The sequence below is a fragment of the Engystomops pustulosus genome, chromosome 4, assembly GCF_040894005.1.
Source record: "Engystomops pustulosus chromosome 4, aEngPut4.maternal, whole genome shotgun sequence".
Lineage (NCBI taxonomy): Eukaryota > Metazoa > Chordata > Amphibia > Anura > Leptodactylidae > Engystomops > Engystomops pustulosus.
In genome coordinates this window covers 159,448,289-159,465,735 of record NC_092414.1, presented here as the reverse complement: position 1 = coordinate 159,465,735, position 17,447 = coordinate 159,448,289, and the positions used below count along the sequence as shown (strand labels likewise).

Here is a 17,447-nt window from a genome sequence, read left to right as displayed (position 1 = left end):
CATGCATGTAAAACCCTGCCCCTTCATAACCTAGACATAACGAGCAGTAATGTGGTGGTATATGTCCTTTAAGGCCGCCTTGCAGGTGTGTGGAGACTTACAGCCGCTAAAGCTCCACTGGGGGATTCCGGGAAATAAGCCAATACGTTTCCCAGGATGGGATAAGGAAAACATTGCTTCTTTAGGCTACCTTGTAAGGCAGCCCCCTCAAAGGGCTATTCCCATCTGAGCATTCACATTTAATTCATTTGGCATATTTAAACATTTCTTCAATTTAAAGGTTACTGAAATATCTTCCTATGTGAAGATTTTCTCATAAATGTAGCCATGTTTTCCCTTCGAAAAAAGACAGCTTCCTCGCATACAACCATTCAACTTAAGAACAAACCTATGGGAACCTTGTACATAACCCGAGGACTGCCTGTATATGACATTTCATATACAAAAACCTTTTCTGTGTGCAGTCACTCCAGCAGAGGTGGTCGTATCCAAGAACACAGTCTTGTTTGTAAGGGATCAAATGACTACATTTATGAGAAATAATCTTCACACAGATTAAAAAAAAAAAAGTAACAACATCTATATTGGAGAATAATGAAATGGGATGTAAATGCCCTGACGCGAATACAGCTTTAAACATCAAGCATCCCTTTCAAGACGCCCAATTACTACCAAACCAGTATATCTATCCCAAAAGGAACAGATTCCCAACTCTAGACTGCACCGTTTCAATGTATTTGCATCTCAAAATTACAATGTAGTGAACTAATTTAGTTGAATAAGAGGCTTTTGACTAGGGTTGGGAAATAAGAGTTCTCCTTACAGAGACTTTTCCAATTAAAGCCGCCTTGCAAGGCAATATCTACACGGCAGGACTGCATCACCACTTCAGTATCGGGCGTAAATACATATTTTAAGTGATCCCATTTACTGGGATTTACTGCTCAGATATACAGTAAAATCCCTTTATATTGGACAAGAATGGTGTGATATTTAATACTCTGTGTTCTGTGAAGGTAACATGCATTAAACTAGTACATAACACAAAACGTGCAATTGGATTGGACAGTATAAAATAGGAGACAGGGTTTGAATTTACCTGCTTAACATCTCGGACAAGATGAAACAGAGTTGGGTTAGTAGGACCTTGTTTCTTTAAACGGAGAAAAGAAATACATGTGAGAAATATTATGACTTCAGTTAATATATGGCAAGGTTTCATATATTTACTGACATCATAAACTGAAATTAAGATGGAAAATACATAACAAAATTAGGTATTAAAGTGGCAACTAAAAACAATTTTTTACGGATAATAAAGGGAACTGATCAATAATAAAGGCGAAATAAAGTTTAAATACATACATTAAAATCCAAATTTTTTTTTCATTTTTATAAGGTTATAGTTTCCATAAAGGGGGAAAAGAGAAAAAAAAAACGTATTTCAGTCCAATGGCTGGGTGGGGGGTTGGGAGGGGACAAAACAAGGTAATGTAATATGCTTATTTATAAAGAGACAACGTGAAATAGATACCTTTGTATGATCATTTCCCTTTAAATGTATGGATGGCATGATAAAGCACAATGGATGGCAATTAGATCAAGAGTTGCACAGCCAGTCGGATCATCAGTAAAGCCTGAAACATAACTTACCGTGTTATATAGCTCTTCCAGTCGGGGAATTGTCAGAAATTTATGCATGCTGACTCCATTCTCTATGAGAAGCTTTACAAACGCAACCCTGTCCATTACAAGTGCATCGAGCATGGCTTGTTCCAGGGCACCAACCTGAAGAAAAGTTCTCATTAAGACTGGTAGATAGAGATTAATGCATGTTAAATGCATCAAAACTGGTTTATTAGGGTCATGTAACAGCTGCACCAAGGCAGTATAAAAAGCGGTCTTGTGTCATAGGTGTAACCGTGTGTTTTATGCTTACCAACCATTGCTGCCCATAGACAAATACATGGTTTTTCGCTATGTCTACTCTGTCCCAGGCAAGTGTTAAAACTAGCTGGTCCAATGCAGATGCATTTGTGCCTGTGTAGAAAAGTGACATACGAGTAAGCACCGCTGTATGACAACGTATAATTATATCCAACAGGTAAAGAAGAAAAGGAAAATAGGATCACACATGAAACACTCAATTTATTAACTGGCTCCCAAAAACTGAAATTTATGCACAATTGTCTGAATCTTAGGGCAGTTTCACACTGTTGTGGTCGGTTCATGAATCCTGGACCATGCAGTGTCCTTTTTCACTGATGGACCACAGTGCAGAGGACAGGACTTCATGCATTAAAGTAATACATGATACAAGAAGTCCTTTATTCCCAGCTCTAATCATTGGCGCTACTGTTCACTGGGGAAGAAGGGACTCATATCACTAGTCCTGTCCTCTGCATTGTGATGGGTCTGTGAAACGGTATACAGCACAGTCTGTAGGAGCCCTTAAATGCATGTTTATTGTTACATTAACAAGGCAGTTAGTGATCAATCTATAAAAGGCCAAGGAATATGATGGTTGCATATAAAGATTGTTATTATCAAGCAAAAGGTTCCATCTTGTGAATATTGGAAGCAGAAAAAAAAAAAAAGTCTTCTTCTACCAAATAGATTCTTAAAGAGAACCCGTCAGGCAAAATAACCCCCTAAACTAAATATATTTTCATAAACAGCATTGCCTCTGTCCCTTCATTGTCCCTCTACATGCCTGTAAACCCAAGCAATGAGGTCGTAAAACTGTATGCAAATGACCTGTGAGATGTCCAATGAGTCATTAGTATATTCAAGCTGTCCAGCTTATTCATGAGTGGGAGGCACAGCCACACCCCCAGTGCTTGACTGACAGCCTGTATAATGATGCGAGGCTGTATAATGATGTGCTTCCTGGTGCTGGCGCCCCCTGCAGCCTGTGTGTGTATAGGAGAGATACAACAGCTCCAGGCAGCCAAGTTATAGCAGAACATGTCAGGTACTTGTGTAGCTGATGTCTGTGTCTCACACATGTGTATAAGGAGGATGCAGCATGTCGGCAGATACAGCACACACACTAGCAATGCTTTACTATACATTACACACAGACATGAGCAGGGGGAGGAGAGGGGAGGGGAGGGGTAACATCACTGCCTCTGACCATGTGACCAGCCTCATTTACATAATAAAGAATAGATGATTTTGCAATGATTAATGTATGAATTGACTAGATTAAGGCTGGGATGGATCCTTGTGAGCTGCTCCAACAGGTAGTAGTGAGAGGACAAGTGACACAGACCTGATGACAGGTGTCCTTTAAGGCAAAGGTATTATTTGTTTTAACATTAGAGTCATGTTTTGGACTGTCTGGACTGCCCTGTAGGGGTGCCGCATATCAAACCACATATGAGCAATTCTATGGATGGGTCATTGCTAGTATAGGTGGCCAGAAAAAACGTTTAACAGCAGATAAAAAGGACTGATGATACAATAGAATGGCCTACGTGAGGGTACTTCAACTTCTAGTTCTGCATATAATAAATATATAAGCAACTGATGGGAAGATTAGAAGACTTTGGGGAAGATTAATTAAACTGGTGGCCATTGGTAAGGAAAAAAGTTCTGCTCTCAGACACTTCTGATAAATCTCCACCTTTAACTTTACCAACAACCCAACACAGTGGACCACAATCTAGTAGTGAAACATCAATCTTACCTTTTAATAGAGCTGTAAGTATTGCAACATCAATGTCCTGATGCTCATCAGAGCCCATGTGAAACACAGTTATCTAGTTAAAGACAAAATATTTTCGGAAGGGATTACAACCACAGATTAAAAGTAACATTAAGAAGCCCCCCAAAACTGGACCATTAAAGGGGTTTCCCACAAAGACAAGTTGCTGAACAGTGGGGGTCTCAGGGATCATCCCTCAGCAAAATAGAGATTAATGGTGCAGAACAGTCATGCAGGGCCGTGTGCTCCATTAGTCTGAGGAGCAGCAAGGGGTCGGCTAGACCCCGCATTTCCGCGATCTGCGGGGGTCTCAACACTGAGACCCCCACTGATCAGCAAGTTAGGCCCTATCCTGTGGATAGGGCCTAACATTTCTTTGTGGGAAAACCGCTTTAAATATTAGAAAATTTGTGGATATGAATCTTATACACAGGATAAAGCCTAATTTGCTGATCGTGGGGGTCTTACTGATGGGACCCCCACAGATCACAAGAACAGGGAGTTCGATGTACCCCCATCAGATCCCTCTTTGCATCCGGAGATGGAAGGAACAAGTGGTCACGCATGGTCGGGCAACCCCGTTCGTCTCTATGGAGCTGACCGAGAGCCGTACTCTGCAATCTTCGTCAGCTCCATAGAAATGAACGGGGAAGCTCAGCCATGCACAACCAGCTGAACCTCTTATCTCAGGGAGCATCAGACCCCATGTTCTCATGATCTGTGGGGTCTCACCAATCAGATCCTGTGGATAGGGCCTTACTTGTTTTATGGCAAAACACCTTTAAGAGAAAGAAAAAAAAAAACTTATCCCTGATGCCCACAAATATGTATGTGCATTCAAGTTTATAGACTTGCACGAAATTGTACAATTCTGAGAGCTTATAGGAAGCATTATCTATACAGCTTAATTCTAAACTCATGATGGTAACGTCTCTACTGATCTCATTCTGCAACAAGCTAGCTACAAGCAGGGCAGCAGGGTCACACCATGGTCCCCATAGGGCAGTGGTGGCGAACCTATGGCACGGGTGCCAGGGGTGGCACTCAGAGCCCTTTCTGTGGGCACTCAGACCATCTACCCAGGACAGAGTTCACCTAATACAACTAAATCCACCAAATCTTCCAGCAGTGCAAGGAAACTTAAGAGATGCTGCTCTCAGCACTATTTTAAAGTGGTTTGGAACAGTGGGATAAGTGAGAAGGTGTTGACAGAACTGCAATATCTTTGGAGGTTCTCCTGCTGGACCCACCAATCTTCCTCTACACAGAGACCCTGGAGAGAAGCTAAACCGTCTGAGTCTGAATTTGCCCTCCTTCTTTCAACTGTATTGGTGGCCTCAGGGGGCCCATACAATTGAAAGATGTGGAAGAACAGGAAGCAATAAGTTACTGTTTAAAATGCCATGTTGGCACTTCACAATAAATGAGTGGATTTTGGTTGTAGTTTGGCCACGCTGTCTCCAAAAGGTTCACCATCACTTCCATAGGGGAAGGAGGTAATGTCGGGGAGTTCCACTGCTTTTATAAAATTAGAATTTTGACACAACCGTTCAAAAAAAAAAAAAAAAGGTTTTCAAGGATAAAATTATACTGCTAAAACTAGCATTTTTAAGCTCCTGTTAATTTAGGAAAATGTCAGCTCTCAGCTGTTAAGTGAAGCATATAATCAGTAAAATCGTTTCACAGTCTCTGGAGTGTAAGAGAAAAAAACTAAGGTCTGGTTGTATCTTGTACACAACGAGAGATGACTTTTCTGCTCCCAATACCGGTTGTTGTATAAAGCTTCGCCCTTATTAAAGGGGTTATCAGGCATTATCCAAATAATTACAACAAGAAACACTGCTGGACAACAAAATAGAAACTGCAAAGAACACGAAAGGAATCATGGATTGCTACACTTCATATGGTTCTTCTGTAATCATTTATTCATTTTTGTTGTAAAAGAGGCCCTATAGTAGTGCAACTTACTAGTTCCTTGCTTTTCATACACTCCATGACAATCTGGAAAAGGTGGACGGCTTCAGACTGGCTAAAGTTAAAAGTTTTTTTAATTGTTGAAATGATTTCAGACTCTGCACCTTCAGGAAGATTACTAAAAAAAAAATAAAAAATGAATTCCTTTGTAATGTGTATAATATATAGCTAATCTTACTAATATATCATCAATATCATACCCAGCTTCCTCCGTTTGCTTGTGCACATATGCCAATATATCAGCAGCTCTGCCTGTTCCTTCACATACCACGACGGGGACAGGAGGGTTTTCCTGCAGATAGTCCAATACTGTAAGGATCACATTAGGGCCTCCTTCAAATATCAGGGCAACTACAGGAACACCTTGGCCAATGCCTAGCATGGTGAAAAGATAAAGATTAGTTACTCTTCCAAATAAAAATATATTCTTCTGCAACATGCATATATGCTAATAACTGCAAAAACAAGAATCATAAAATGTACATAAAAATCATAAATATAAGACATACGTGCATGAATCCGTTGTAAGTTTATGGTTTTTTCCAACTCCCGCCGCAAGTTGACTTCTGCGCCGTGCTTCCCGACAGTACCATCATCCACCAAGATGAAATGGGAGTGCAGATTATTAAGGACATTAAGCTTACTCAAAGGGTTTAGCAAAGTTTGATATGGGGCAACAACCTAGGTAGAGTAAAAGAACAACTTAACATTTCGGCCATTAAAAAGGTGCACAAATATTCAGTGAAAAAAAAGTCCACTCACGTCTCTTCCAACCAGATCATTACGGTTTTCAATGACTCCCCAAGGTGCTATTCCAATTGTGCAAATCTTTCGGGATGATCTTGATGCGTGTTCTTTTAGGGCATCCCCAACATGCTTTGCTACACCTAGGTGCAGGAGGGAAAGATGGAACTAAGCTCAATTATTCCAAACTTAATCTTAAGAAATTGAACGCCTATGGATTGAAATTTTCAATACATAATCTAATAGTTTGTGACTTACCAGCATTAACCCCTCCAGTGACAATCCAGGCCCCGGTGGTTACAGCAGCTTTAATGAGACCTTTACAAATTAACTGTTTGATCCGTGGATGAAGGTCAAACTTCTGCACTCCTCCATGTACAGAGATGACAAGTTTTGGCAATTCCATCTGCCATTCCTTTAGCATCAGCTGCAGAATGGTTTCTGGCTTTGTGTCGTAGGACAACCTGACATACTAATAAATGATTACAGTTAAATTTGCCATAATTTATTTGCATATACCAAAGTAATTACATTGTTCTAAATCGAGCGACATTGTGCCGTGAATAACGGAATTTGGTTCTCAGTACCTTTGCTCTGTAGGAATGTGAGCCGCCTTGGAAATTGATAACTCCGTATGCATCTGTTGGGCTCTCTTCTGTATGTTTTTCCACAGACCATTGTTCTAGATCTTCTGTAAAATTTTCACCTAGTTTCAAATCTGAGTACTTCATAGCAACGCTGGCAGTGAAGCAGGCATGTTGTCTGACCAGGCGGCCACAGCAGCATCTACAAAAGGAGTAAAGTTATTGTTTTTATTATGATCACCTATTAATTCATTGGACTGCATGATAATTCCATCTATTGCAGATGTCCTACAGGGATGTGCCCTCCTCAAAGTGTCCCACTGCATGATGGAAATATGAGAATAGTTGTACTACCGATTCATACAAAGGTTTTGAAAAGTTTGTGGCCATTTAAGCTAAAAATACATGCATGTAATCCAAAGACATACACTCCGCAACCTACAAAGTTATCCATTTTCTGTTGGAAACTGCAGTACAGTAGTGACAAAAGGTATAAAAGCAGTAACAGTACTTCAGCTTGACAGCGGGGTAAACAATAAAAAAAAAACAAATATTGTATAGTGTATTCAGAATGAAGGGTATAACATCAGACAATAATTTGATACAGGGGATACCCAAACCAAGTGAAAATTATGTGTATTTTAATAAAATATAATCCAGAAAAGAAACTTCATGGATCTTTGGTCAAACCATAGTACAAACCTCACAAGCTGCTGGCAAATCTGGCATCCTGGAAGGCATCTGTAATATAGAAAACCATGTTAATAAAGCTATCAGCAGCTTGCACTACAACTGTCCTGAACACAGAAATAAAACAATCAATGTAAAAAAATTTTGAGCCATTAACGTACCAGGATTTTCATCCTGACATCAAAATCATACACGTCCCACATTACTCATGTCAAAGTTTCCAATAAGTCCCCATTTGTTCCATGTAAAAAGACTAATAATCCACATCAACATCCTGGATTATCAGTCTTGACTGTATCTCAGGCTTTTCTGTAATCATTTATTCATTTTTGTTTTAAGACAGAACCTATAGTAGTGCAGTCTGGGTCAGTTACACATAAAGCACATAAAGCATAAGTGGCAATGTCACCTTTTACTGTAATATTAGCAGTCTGTGTGATTTCTAATTCTATAAAATGTATTTATCATAATAAAAAAGGAGCGGTCTTGCTAAACTAAGCCACCCTCCAGTCACGATACAGTCTTAGGGCAAATTCAGACGACCGCACGTCAGCGCACGGGAGTGGAGGAGGGGGTGAGCGCTCCGCCGACACTATTACAGAGATATATGGCTCACGGCGCTATAATACGGGAAAAGATAGGACATGCTGCATCGTACCGCTCCGTGCGCCCATTGACAACCTATGGGGAACGTATATACAGCAGCCTTATAGTGGAATTTCCCCAACACAAGGCTAGCACACAGGGGGCAGGCCTGACCACATGTGCATTTCCAGTGAAAGGATCTGTAACCAGCACCCGGTGTTTTGCATTTCAACAATACAAGACACTGGGTGCTGGTTACCGGTCGGGCCTAGTACCACAACACTAGCAGAACGTGTGACTGCGCCTTACTTTGGGACTAGCCAATTAAGAGAAAATGTCATAATTGAGAGCATAAGTATTATAGCAAACATTAGCTAAACCTGCTAGATTTGGCCATTACATCATTTCATGTGTACGAAGTTGTGCAAGTTGGAAAACAAGATGTGCGGCAGAACAAGATTGTACCAAGGTACTGGGAAGAATAGCTCTTCATGTGCGCAGCCGATAATGTATTGGGAACATACGTTTATCTAATATAAAACTTTATTCGGGGTGCATTCCAACGTTCAATTTTTCAGATGCAGTTTGATGTCCAAACCCGGAGTGGAGTGAGAAAAAAAAAAAAGGGAGGGGTAGCATCACTCAATCAATTGTCCTCACCTATTATCAACCACTCCTGCTTTAGGCTTCAAAATCTACTTCTGAAAAACTGAACGTTTGAACTGTTTGTATACAAAACTTTGGCCCTTTTATACAACATGCTGACTGCTTTCTATAAATCAACATTATTTCTTTTTTTGCCATTAAGTACAAGAAAAGCAAACAAAACATGTCCAATACCTGTGAGGGTCCTTCGAGCTTGGAATGATATAGATACATTCCCTCTTGGCGAAAGTGTTTTCGATCCAAGATTTCTGGGACTGAAATGGAAAATAAAATAAAGGTTACATTTTGCTTAAAATCAAACACCATATACATATTCCCAACCCCCCACTATACAGGACAATACAGCAGACAGCACTTTACATTAACTTAACCACATGCATGGACCTTGCTTGGAATGAGGTATTAGTTATATTATAATAAGTGCTAAACAGAAACTACAGGTTCTTCAAAGTTGAAATGGGCTCAGAGACTTCATTGATGTTATCTTCCAACCCATCTATGACCTGACAGAAAGGACATTTTGAATGGGTTTCTGCTTTCAGAAATAAATCGACTGCTAGAGTCAAGGAAGACACTTGTGGACACAGACTATTTTGGCCTACAAAACACAGTCATTATGGCTTATGGCGTGTGGCAAAAAGACTCTGAAGTCAACTTTCAACTCGCATACATAAACAGTGCAGGGAGGAAAGGAGTCAAAGGGATGGTCCATTTATATACCATAAAGGAATTGTAGATTTATAGGGGTGGTTTCCAGGGTGAAGTGGGAGTAAATTACACCGACTCCACAATCCTATAATAAATTATAAAAAATGATGACATTTTCTTTAAAATGTCTGTTCTATTCCTGATCTAAGGATTTGGGCCAGGTTAGAACAACATTTATTGGTCTAAGAGCCACACTGTTCAACTTTAAAGGGCCACATCAGTAATCTGCACCCTAGATGTACCAACAACCACAGAACAGCAATAAATATCAATCCAGCAAACAAATATTAGAGCCCCCGCAGGGCATTAAAACTACCAATACTAGAGCCCCCCCCTTCCCCCAGATCATAATACGACCAATACTAGAGCTCGCTCTTCCCCCAGATCATAAAATTACCAAATACTCAAGACCCCCTGAGCAGACAATAATACTGGAAACCCCCAGAGAAGACAATAATACTGTAGACTTCCAGAGAAGACAAAAAATAAAATAATGGTACAGTACAGCTGACAAGTACTTACCACTCCTGGGGCCCTTCTCTGACCGGGCAGGAGAAGACTCAGAAGCAGTGAGAACTTCTCAGCTGCACTCACCATTACCCAGCCTCCTGCACCAGTGATCAGTTATGGAAGGGCTCATTGGGCTGTCGGTAGAGTCCAAGACAAGGCATGGCTTCATAGGCAGCATGTGGCTTGTCAGTGTGCGTTGTACACCACCTTCAAGCTTTTAGTTGAGATGGATGTGCTGCAATTTATTTACATGCTCAGTATTAAGATCTTCTACTACAGACCAGAGGAATAAGGCACCTGGAAGTAATGGCCACATGCATCTCAGAGTGACCAGGAAACCACGGCTGTGGAGTTAGGAGTTGTAGTCTGCGACCATTTTGGTGGAGCTCAGAGGTCACATTCCCATTTTTTCCAGAAGAGTAAAAGCACTTCTTTTAGCAATTTTTAGGAGTATTTTTCTTTATGCAACTCCTACATATAGGATGAAGACTTTCAGAGCAAAACAGTTTAACTTGCTCATTTCGACCAATCAGGGCTCAGCTTTCATTTTATACACAGCTGTGAAAAAATATAAATGAGTTCTGATTGGATGCTATGAGAAACTAGAAGAGTTTTCCTCTCAAACGCCCCATTGTGTTACTAGATGTCTACATAGAAAATGATTACCGTCTCTGCTCTCCATAAATAACCAATGAATACATCAAGCAACAAACAAGTGTTGCCCAACCTTTTTAAAAGCCCCTCAAAAACCATAAAATCTACACAACGGAATAATTGCTGACCCCCCCCCCCCCTCGCCCCGACCAGACTATGCATGACGACACCCCTCCCCCCCACAATGCACACAATAATTGATATAATTAAATAAGCCGCTTCATTTACACATTGGCAGAATTACCCAGTTGCTACAACAGAAGATTTATTGGGTAATAGAAAGTAGTTTCTGGTCTAGAAGCACAAGACTTTGTTTGGCCTGTAAATCCCAAAGCGTGTGCTGACCAGATTTCCAGGACTGACCACAGGGCACAGGACTCTGAGGATCTTAGGGGCACAAGGAGACCCTTCTTCCCCAACGTGTTTGATAACTCCTGGTTTTGTATCAATATAAATGATGCTTAAAACTGATTACCATATTTTTCAGACTATAAGGCGCACCTGATTCTAAGGATAAATGACCAGCAGGTGGAAGACCTGTGCACAGCTCAAGGCAGCTGTTGTCTGTAAGTACGGTTCATATATAAGGCGCACTGGACTATAAGGCGCACCTTTGATTTATGAGCGAATCAAAGGATTTTTTGTGTGCCCTATAGTCCGAAAAATACGGTACATAACCAAGAAATGAATCAGCTCTTATTCAGGTAATAGGAGCTCAGCCATCACTATTTTCTATGATGGCTTATTGCAAGCAACAGAATATGTCCAAAAACAGATATAATGCCGGCAGAGGTCGCACTAACATTTTTCCAGAAGGGTAAAAATACTCCTCTCACCATTTTTGAGGAGTATTTTTACCCGAGGAGGAGTATGAAAATTTTGGTAGCACACTGCGCACACAGCACACACTACACTGCGCACACACTATACTCACACACCGCGCACACAGCACACACTATACTCACACACCGCGCACACAGCACACACTATACTCACACACCGCGCACACAGCACACACTATACTCACACACCGCGCACACAGCACACACTATACTCACACACCGCGCACACAGCACACACTATACTCACACACCGCGCACACAGCACACACTATACTCACACACTATACTCACACACCGCACACACTATACTCACACACTATACTCACACACCGCACACACTATACTCACACACCGCGCACACAGCACACACACTATACTCACACACCGCGCACACAGCACACACACTATACTCACACACCGCGCACACAGCACACACACTATACTCACACACTGCGCACACAGCACACACACTATACTCACACACTGCGCACACAGCACACACACTATACTCACACACTGCGCACACAGCACACACACTATACTCACACACTGCGCACACAGCACACACACTATACTCACACACTGCGCACACAGCACACACACTATACTCACACACTGCGCACACAGCACACACACTATACTCACACACTGCGCACACAGCACACACACTATACTCACACACTGCGCACACAGCACACACACTATACTCACACACTGCGCACACAGCACACACACTATACTCACACACTGCGCACACAGCACACACACTATACTCACACACTGCGCACACAGCACACACACTATACTCACACACTGCGCACACAGCACACACACTATACTCACACACTGCGCACACAGCACACACACTATACTCACACACTGCGCACACAGCACACACACTATACTCACACACTGCGCACACAGCACACACACTATACTCACACACTGCGCACACAGCACACACACTATACTCACACACTGCGCACACAGCACACACACTATACTCACACACTGCGCACACAGCACACACACTATACTCACACACTGCGCACACAGCACACACACTATACTCACACACTGCGCACACAGCACACACACTATACTCACACACTGCGCACACAGCACACACACTATACTCACACACTGCGCACACAGCACACACACTATACTCACACACTGCGCACACAGCACACACACTATACTCACACACTGCGCACACAGCACACACACTATACTCACACACTGCGCACACAGCACACACACTATACTCACACACTGCGCACACAGCACACACACTATACTCACACACTGCGCACACAGCACACACACTATACTCACACACTGCGCACACAGCACACACACTATACTCACACACTGCGCACACAGCACACACACTATACTCACACACTGCGCACACAGCACACACACTATACTCACACACTGCGCACACAGCACACACACTATACTCACACACTGCGCACACAGCACACACACTATACTCACACACTGCGCACACAGCACACACACTATACTCACACACTGCGCACACAGCACACACACTATACTCACACACTGCGCACACAGCACACACACTATACTCACACACTGCGCACACAGCACACACACTATACTCACACACTGCGCACACAGCACACACACTATACTCACACACTGCGCACACAGCACACACACTATACTCACACACTGCGCACACAGCACACACACTATACTCACACACTGCGCACACAGCACACACACTATACTCACACACTGCGCACACAGCACACACACTATACTCACACACTGCGCACACAGCACACACACTATACTCACACACTGCGCACACAGCACACACACTATACTCACACACTGCGCACACAGCACACACACTATACTCACACACTGCGCACACAGCACACACACTATACTCACACACTGCGCACACAGCACACACACTATACTCACACACTGCGCACACAGCACACACACTATACTCACACACTGCGCACACAGCACACACACTATACTCACACACTGCGCACACAGCACACACACTATACTCACACACTGCGCACACAGCACACACACTATACTCACACACTGCGCACACAGCACACACACTATACTCACACACTGCGCACACAGCACACACACTATACTCACACACTGCGCACACAGCACACACACTATACTCACACACTGCGCACACAGCACACACACTATACTCACACACTGCGCACACAGCACACACACTATACTCACACACTGCGCACACAGCACACACACTATACTCACACACTGCGCACACAGCACACACACTATACTCACACACTGCGCACACAGCACACACACTATACTCACACACTGCGCACACAGCACACACACTATACTCACACACTGCGCACACAGCACACACACTATACTCACACACTGCGCACACAGCACACACACTATACTCACACACTGCGCACACAGCACACACACTATACTCACACACTGCGCACACAGCACACACACTATACTCACACACTGCGCACACAGCACACACACTATACTCACACACTGCGCACACAGCACACACACTATACTCACACACTGCGCACACAGCACACACACTATACTCACACACTGCGCACACAGCACACACACTATACTCACACACTGCGCACACAGCACACACACTATACTCACACACTGCGCACACAGCACACACACTATACTCACACACTGCGCACACAGCACACACACTATACTCACACACTGCGCACACAGCACACACACTATACTCACACACTGCGCACACAGCACACACACTATACTCACACACTGCGCACACAGCACACACACTATACTCACACACTGCGCACACAGCACACACACTATACTCACACACTGCGCACACAGCACACACACTATACTCACACACTGCGCACACAGCACACACACTATACTCACACACTGCGCACACAGCACACACACTATACTCACACACTGCGCACACAGCACACACACTATACTCACACACTGCGCACACAGCACACACACTATACTCACACACTGCGCACACAGCACACACACTATACTCACACACTGCGCACACAGCACACACACTATACTCACACACTGCGCACACAGCACACACACTATACTCACACACTGCGCACACAGCACACACACTATACTCACACACTGCGCACACAGCACACACACTATACTCACACACTGCGCACACAGCACACACACTACGCACACAGCACACACACTATACTCACACACTGCGCACACAGCACACACACTACGCACACAGCACACACACTATACTCACACACTGCGCACACAGCACACACACTATACTCACACACTGCGCACACAGCACACACACTATACTCACACACTGCGCACACAGCACACACACTATACTCACACACTGCGCACACAGCACACACACTACACACTATACTCACACACTGCGCACACAGCACACACTATACTCACACACTGCGCACACAGCACACACACTATACTCACACACTGCGCACACAGCACACACACTATACTCACACACTGCGCACACAGCACACACACTACACACTACACACTATACTCACACACAGCACTCACACACTGCGCACACAGCACACACTATACTCACACACTGCGCACACAGCACACACTATACTCACACACTGCGCACACAGCACACACTATACTCACACACTGCGCACACAGCACACACACTACACACTACACACTATACTCACACACTGCGCACACAGCACTCACACACTGCGCACACAGCACACACTATACTCACACACTGCGCACACAGCACACACTATACTCACACACTGCGCACACAGCACACACTATACTCACACACTGCGCACACAGCACACACTATACTCACACACTGCGCACACAGCACTCACACACTGCGCACACAGCACACACTATACTCACACACTGCGCACACAGCACACACTATACTCACACACTGCGCACACAGCACACACTATACTCACACACTGCGCACACAGCACACACTATACTCACACACTGCGCACACAGCACACACTATACTCACACACTGCGCACACTACACTCACTACGCGCACACAGCACTCACTACACTCACTACACTGCGCACACAGCACACACTATACTCACACACTGCGCACACAGCACACACTATACTCACACACTGCGCACACAGCACACACTATACTCACACACTGCGCACACAGCACACACTATACTCACACACTGCGCACACAGCACACACTATACTCACACACTGCGCACACAGCACACACTATACTCACACACTGCGCACACAGCACACACTATACTCACACACTGCGCACACAGCACACACACTACACACTACACACTATACTCACACACTGCGCACACAGCACTCACACACTGCGCACACAGCACACACTATACTCACACACTGCGCACACAGCACACACTATACTCACACACTGCGCACACAGCACACACTATACTCACACACAGCACACACTATACTCACACACAGCACACACTATACTCACACACTGCGCACACAGCACACACTATACTCACACACTACACTCACACACTACACAGCACACACTACACTCACACACTACACAGCACACACTACACAGCACACACTACACAGCACACACTACACAGCACACACTACACAGCACACACTACACAGCACACACTACACTCACACACTACACTCACACACTACACTCACACACAGTACACACTACACTCACACACTACACTCACACACTACACTCACACACTACACTCACACACTACACTCACACACTACACTCACACACTACACTCACACACTGCGCACACTACACTCACACACTGAACACTACACTCACACTGCACACACAGAACACTACACTGCACACACAGAACACTACATTCACACTGCACACACAGAACACTACATTCACACTGCACACACAGAACACTACACTGCACACACAGAACACTACACTGCACACACAGAACACTACACTGCACACACAGAACACTACACTGCACACACAGAACACTACACTACACACACAGAACACTACACTACACTACACTGCACACACAGAACACTACACTACACTACACTGCACACACAGAACACTACACTACACTGCACACACAGAACACTACACTGCACACAGAACACTACACTACACTGCACACACAGAACACTACACCTACAATCACACACTCACCCGTCCGGATCTGCGGGCAGGTAGAGATGGAGCAGGACAGGGAGCAGCAGCCCCGCTGTCCACAGGTATCGCGGGGCCTGCGCTCTCGCTCCGGAGCGCTGCTGACACAGATCACTGTGTCAAGTGTCGCGCTGAGCGGTCCGGCGCGCGCTGTGATCGCGCGACATTTACCTCTTTTGCAGCGCGCTGCAAGGAATAATTGCCAAGCGTAACTTTACGCATGGCAATTATTTTGGGGGGTAATGGCGCCTCATCACGCGTCTATGACGCGTGGTGAGGCGTTAATGCGACCTCTGAATGCCGGCATCGTGTACAGCATAATAAATACATAGTTTATACTTCGGATGAAGTCCTCAGTCATATACCGCGAAAAGGCAAAGACCGCAGAAGAAAAGAAATCCCCGTACAAACAGAAATCATTAGCCGAGTAATAAGCGGCTACACGCAATAAGGTGTAATTTTAGTAAATCTGTATCATTACAAAATTGATGGGATTTTATAGAAAATTACAATGATTAAAGCATTCATGCCA

At 44.0% G+C, this 17,447-nt stretch overlaps 1 protein-coding gene across 4 annotated transcripts in view; it reads right to left on the bottom strand.

Moving 5' to 3' along the window:
• The window catches only part of TRPM7 (transient receptor potential cation channel subfamily M member 7), a 63,888-nt gene that overhangs the window by 31,431 nt on the left and 15,010 nt on the right, over positions 1 to 17,447 (bottom strand). For 2 of the 4 annotated variants that reach the window (XR_011855002.1, XM_072148303.1), the window contains exons 2-14: positions 9,127 to 9,206; positions 7,714 to 7,752; positions 7,015 to 7,213; positions 6,686 to 6,899; positions 6,446 to 6,570; positions 6,193 to 6,364; positions 5,884 to 6,058; positions 5,678 to 5,801; positions 3,692 to 3,764; positions 1,940 to 2,040; positions 1,654 to 1,788; positions 1,535 to 1,552; positions 1,100 to 1,153 (exon numbers count right to left, since the gene is read on the bottom strand). Coding sequence is in view for 3 of the 4 variants with exons in the window: in XM_072148303.1 (XP_072004404.1) it covers positions 1,100 to 1,153; positions 1,535 to 1,552; positions 1,654 to 1,788; positions 1,940 to 2,040; positions 3,692 to 3,764; positions 5,678 to 5,801; positions 5,884 to 6,058; positions 6,193 to 6,364; positions 6,446 to 6,570; positions 6,686 to 6,899; positions 7,015 to 7,213; positions 7,714 to 7,752; positions 9,127 to 9,206 (1,509 nt within the window). In the remaining variant the exon portion in view is untranslated. Of the gene's footprint in view, positions 1 to 1,099; positions 1,154 to 1,233; positions 1,326 to 1,534; positions 1,553 to 1,653; positions 1,789 to 1,939; positions 2,041 to 3,691; positions 3,765 to 5,677; positions 5,802 to 5,883; positions 6,059 to 6,192; positions 6,365 to 6,445; positions 6,571 to 6,685; positions 6,900 to 7,014; positions 7,214 to 7,713; positions 7,753 to 9,126; positions 9,207 to 17,447 lie in introns of those variants that run through there. The other 2 variants (XM_072148306.1, XM_072148304.1) reach the window with 2 other exon arrangements.